The sequence below is a fragment of the Cucurbita moschata genome, unplaced genomic scaffold, assembly GCF_002738365.1.
Source record: "Cucurbita moschata cultivar Rifu unplaced genomic scaffold, Cmos_1.0 Cmo_Scf00050, whole genome shotgun sequence".
In the NCBI taxonomy this organism is placed as follows: Eukaryota; Viridiplantae; Streptophyta; class Magnoliopsida; order Cucurbitales; family Cucurbitaceae; genus Cucurbita; species Cucurbita moschata.
The window spans coordinates 59,295-64,774 of NW_019268566.1; the positions used below are offsets into that span (position 1 = coordinate 59,295).

The following is a 5,480-nucleotide window of genomic DNA, read 5'->3' on the forward strand; positions in this document are numbered from 1 at the left end:
ATCCCAAAAAAAAAAAAAAAATAATAAATAAATAAATAGAAAGAAAAATGAAAACCCAACAAGTAGAACTGAAGAGGTATTAGTGTCCTCATCTGTTTATTTTCTCCGGATCTTCACCCTTTTCTTAAACATTTTCTTATCCTTGGTGTGTTGGGCAGGTATGTTTTCTGTTGCTCATACTCTCACAATGTTGCTCCAAGAGGCAAGTTTATTGCTTTTGTTACTACAGAAGCTGAGACTGATCATCCAGAGGCAGAACTGAAGCCAGGAATTGACCTGCTTGGGGCCGTTGATGAGATATTTTTTGATGCATATGACAGATACGAGCCAGTCAATGAACCAACTCTGGACAATTGCTTTATATCCATGGTATGTTCACATTGAAAGCTTTTTCACATGCCCTTCTTCCTCTGCCCACGTGTGCTTGTGCTCTGTGTATTGAATTAATTCATTTCGTGTACCATAATTGCCACTTTCTCACTTCCAACAGAGTTATGATGCTACAACACATTTCGAGTCAACTGTCATTGATGTGCTCAACATGTATACAATGATAACTGGCAAGGTGAGGATCGTTTTTCCTAACCATTGTATAACTTTAGATTTGAACATTTTGGTTATAGAGAAGAAGATTATATAGTAACTCAATCTTGTTTTGAATTATAAAAGCTAGTGTCTTTTACAATAAAATGGTATGTAGGTTCAAGCCATGGTAGTCATCTACCCAGGATTTAATGTTCTACGAGTTATTTTGACAACTAGATACAGTAGGGTTAGTTAGTTGTCTGGTGAGAATAGTTGAGGTACACATAGGCGAGTCTGAATAGTCACAAATATTAAGGAAAGAAAAACAAATTCATAGTTCATTTATGGTTAGAATATTTTGCCTTGACCCATATCCATCTGATGCATCATTCTTTCATGTAAAGGTAGACTTTCCCTTAAACAAGGGGTTCATAGTGACGTAGTAAATTTAATGAATTGGAGTTTAAGAAGTCTTAAAATTTGCAATAGTCGGGCTTGATTTATATATTATATAGCGTAATGTGTTGGTGGCGAAAGTGGTAATGAAAGATGGTGGTTTGTTTTCAGGCTGTGGACCTGAGTGTGGATTTGAGTGCTGCTAGTGCTGCAGAAGAATAAGAATGAATGAACAAGCCTTGGACTGCATTGTAATTCCTGCCTCTCTTTTTTCATTCTCTACTATCTACCAAAAACTAAAACTTAGAGATGTGCCTGTATTTGCCTTGTGAAAAAGTGATTTGATTTGGTCCCCTTTGGTTTATTTTTGGTTTCAATGGACTGATTATAATGTGTTGATGCACTGATTGCTTCAAAATTTCCATCTTCGCATTGCATTCTTTTTAAATGATTGGAACAATCCCACACTTGATTACAGGTAAAAATGTTGTTATCATGTAAGCTTTATCTGAAGATGTGATATAGAAACCTGACTATCAGTTTTGAGTTTGTGTTAATTGAAGAATCAGAGTTGATTTACGAATCAAATTTTACACCTTCATTACACTTCCAAGTATTGAATTTACGTACCTTTTTTTTATTCTTTTCCTTTTGTACATCCATTGCAATTTATGGATTTACCACATTACAAGGATCTAATAGTTCGCAGATTGTGTTAGAATATTCATACTCCATTTTGAGGTTGATGACTTTAATTTATTCGTTCGTAGTCAATTTTATTTATTGCTTCTTAAAAGGTCAATAAGGTCCGTGATGTCGTCATTAGTTATGAAGACTTAAGTTTTAGTTAAACCCATGTTAGGTAACAATTAGACTATTTTATAACCCTCCCACTTAGGTGTTTTCATTTCTTTAAAATCCTCAGGTGTTTTCATTTCTTTAAAAACTTGAGGAGAAGTTCGAAAGGGAAAGCTCAAAGAAGAGAATATCGGCTAGCGGTGGGCTTAGGCTGTTACAAATGGTATTAGAGCCAAAGGCTGTTACAAATGGTATTAGAGCCAAATACCGAGCGGTGTGCCAGTGAGGACACTGGACCACAAAGGATTGTGAGACCCCACATCGATTAGAGAAGAATGAGTGCCGGTGAGCTTTGAAGTGAGTTTTGAAGGGAGTGGATTGTGAGATCCTATATTGGTAGGAGAGGAAGGGAGACAAATATAGGTATTAAGAGATTCCAACTACCAAAACAGTGTACAACCAAGCGTTCAAGCGTTCAAATGATTTCAAGCATTAGCAACATATAAGAAGCCTATAACTTCAAATCATCATTCCCAATTCTTCACGAGACAACTACAGAATTTGCAGTGGAAGAATCGGAGCATTGATAATTCATTTATGAATTTGAATTGAACCTCATTATTATACACACACGAATGTATAACTTCAGACGAAAGCGGACCAAGAATAAACAATTCAACAAATAAGGATCCAAATAACTCAACACCTTTGCAAAAGTAACACTACAGAAACTAAAACATTTGACATATTTTGGGCATCTCCCCCCATTTCAATCCTATTACCAACAAAGCTCAGGGGAACTTGGGAAGCAAGCCTGGAGCAATAATCAAGGAAGGATACCATCCCTTTGCCAGATTCCCAAACAGGTTCTATTTTCATCAAAGAAATTGCCAGTCGTCCTCATGTGCCTCCTCCTCTTCGTTCGGCATGTGCACCACGCCATCAGTATCGTCCTCCACTAACCTACTACAGTTATCCAATGCATTGCCGTGTCTCCCTGAATTCGTGGAATGTGTTTCAGCAACTGTAAACAATGGCGCTCCATCCGACTTGTCTGCCAACTTCGATGCCCGATAACAGAAATCGTCGAAATCATCTGGCACCAGAAAAAAATTTCAAAAGAATCAGGAAGCATCAATCAAGTTGTTATCCACAATTATGAAGCTAGAGTCCAAACCTTTGTCTCGACAATAAAATCCAATTGCTAGAGAAGGATCCATGGATTCTAAGGGGATGTGCCGGATAACACTACAGAAAACAAGGCATTAACATATGAGAAACAAAAAGAATTGGCAAGCGAAAAACAGTAAACCACGAGACATTTATGATATGGAAGAACTCACTTGCAGTGATAAGAGGAAGTATCTGCGTCTAGGTCATCCTTATCAATATTAACTACCTAAAATGGAAACATTGTTAGACAGTCATTATGATAACTTAGATTTATTTACAAATATGTCACATTAAATTATCCTGGAGAGAGACATGGAGACGTTTGTTTGGACAAGACATTATAGTATTCATTACGTTTTATCAATTTATTAGCTGAGTCCACATGCCTACAATGGAGCATTGAATCTCACCACCTCCCAAACCTCATCACACGAACTCTCCAACCCTTTAAAAATCCCATTGTTCCTCTCGAGCTAAGGGACATCTAATACTCTAACCCACCCTTTCTCTAACACGAATTGGTGAGTTTCGGCCACCAACACTTCGTCCCATGGCTGGATACTAATAGCACAATCTAGAACCATCCCACATCTAAAGTCAAAACAATTCCTTCATTAGAAGAGCCTCTTCACATAGGATTACTGGCAAAGTCCTGCAAACCCCTTAAGCACTTAAGTCTTCTCCAAATAACTTCCAGCTCCTTCTCATTCTCATCGTCTTGAACCCCCACTTCTGACACGTTAAGCCATCTTTGAGCACCTTCACGAAGGATGACTCTAATTTTGGAGGAGGCTCGACTCTTTCATCTAACATCTAAAGTCAAACCCCTTAAGCACTTAAGTCTTCACCAAATAACTTCATCACTCCCCTATCGATTTCCTCCCTAGAATCAGTCGCCTTCTCCTTCATCATCAAAACACTCATAGCGATATTAAGTGCCAGCTCCTTCTCATTCTCATCGTCTTGAACCCCCACTTCTGACATGTTAAGCCATCTTTGAAGCACCTTCACAAAGGATGACTCTAATCTTGGAGGAGGCTCGACTCTTTCAATCTTAGTTAAACCAAGCGCTTTTAGGAGAATGATATTTGGCGCATCTCAAAAAGAATCCCATGCCCCTCTACCTTGTGGCACAAAAAGAGATAATCTTCGTCCTTTGCACTATTCCATTGCAACAACAAACCAAGTTCCTCTCACATTCAAAACCACTTGTACCCAACACAATGCCTCAGGTGCTCATCATCTTCCGAAGAAAAGGTCACTCGATCTTTGGACAAGACTCTCAGGCAATAGCTTACCCACACCACTACCCCCAACTTCAACGTAATTTTTGAGAGCTTGGCCTTACTAACTCTTTGAACTCCACTCCTTTCCAAACTAGCTCACTTTCAACACAATCCTCTTTTGTTCCCCCCTCACAACAAGAGGCTTAACTTCTTTCACTCTCATGGAATCCCCCAATGAAACACCACCTATCTATTACGATCACCATAATGATATCACACGTCAGACACATACAAAAGAAAGGATAATTTAGATATTCTTAAAAAAGGATCTCCAAGGAAATTAATGTACCTGCTGAACTTCATGTGGATCAAGATAAAAGGCATTTTCATCTTGAACACCCACAATGTATGTTGAAACACTGGGCTTCCCTCCCAAGATCCCGAGGCTTTGAGGAAAGGTAAATGTCGTTTTCAATGATAGGATGTACCTTCACAAGTTGAATAAATATGTTGAGCATAAATTTCTAAGCTCCAATTTCTACTAGTCAAACTACAGAAATAACATGTAGGTCTCCAGAATAGTCAAGTGAGGCTGCTATGTTTTAGCAAACAAGCTAGTAAACATACATGTACCTCTTTATGACAATCAGTAAAAGATTACAACATGAATAGAGATTTCAAGATCTCTACTAAGACTAATGGTATTCGGAAATTGATAAGCCAATCAAGTAATGGTTTCTAGGGCCTGGGGCAATGAAGTAAATAGCCATCGGCATTTTTGTTATCATGGCTTATAAATTGAACATAAAGAGAACTTTGGTTAGTATGAGAAAGGATCCCAAGGCAATGAGCAGGTTCCTAGGGCCTGCTCATTTCCTAGTTCAAGGAAATGAGAAGGTTCCTAGTTAAAGCCACACTTCCTACAAATGTAGTATCAGAGCTACATTTCCCATTTAAAGTTTGATTTTATCCTCCAATTAGCCTCATCCATAAGCAACAAATCCTCCAACCTGACATCTTCACATTTCGTTTTTCCAACTTTCTTTTTAAGAAATCCAATTTAACAATAGACATTAAGTGCAACCTTCCCCCACCCTTCCCCACAAATCCTCACACCATGAAGCAATACTAGACTTGAAAGAGTTTGATACAGCAACAATTCTAAACCTAGAGTGCCAAAATTTGCAACTTCTTACCGAAACTTTTAATTTTCAATAAAACTGCTCAAGCATGAAGATGCAAAACCAATTATTAGGGAAAAACTATAGTCTATAAAAGTACTACTTCTCGTATGAGAATCCTATTTCGCTGTTATTAAAATGAGAGTTAAGCCCAAAGTATGAAAAAAAAAAAAAAAAAAAA

At 37.9% G+C, this 5,480-nt stretch overlaps 2 protein-coding genes across 3 annotated transcripts in view; one reads left to right on the forward strand and one right to left on the reverse strand.

Moving 5' to 3' along the window:
- Nucleotides 1-1,334, forward strand: part of LOC111435590 (guanosine nucleotide diphosphate dissociation inhibitor 2) — a 6,366-nt gene extending 5,032 nt beyond the window's left edge. Inside the window, exons 11-13 of the mRNA XM_023072997.1 lie at nucleotides 159-369; nucleotides 491-565; nucleotides 1,093-1,334. Coding sequence (XP_022928765.1) covers nucleotides 159-369; nucleotides 491-565; nucleotides 1,093-1,143 — 337 coding nt within the window. The 3' untranslated portion in view covers nucleotides 1,144-1,334. The remainder of the gene's footprint in view (nucleotides 1-158; nucleotides 370-490; nucleotides 566-1,092) is intronic.
- Nucleotides 1,335-2,279: 945 nt separating this feature from the next.
- LOC111435689 (cysteine protease ATG4-like) overlaps nucleotides 2,280-5,480 on the reverse strand; it is a 6,438-nt gene continuing 3,237 nt past the window's right edge. For both annotated transcript variants that reach the window (XM_023073157.1, XM_023073158.1), the window contains exons 6-9: nucleotides 4,468-4,606; nucleotides 3,063-3,118; nucleotides 2,897-2,967; nucleotides 2,280-2,815 (exon numbers count right to left, since the gene is read on the reverse strand). In XM_023073157.1, the coding sequence (XP_022928925.1) occupies nucleotides 2,598-2,815; nucleotides 2,897-2,967; nucleotides 3,063-3,118; nucleotides 4,468-4,606 (484 nt within the window). In that variant the 3' untranslated portion in view covers nucleotides 2,280-2,597. The remainder of the gene's footprint in view (nucleotides 2,816-2,896; nucleotides 2,968-3,062; nucleotides 3,119-4,467; nucleotides 4,607-5,480) is intronic.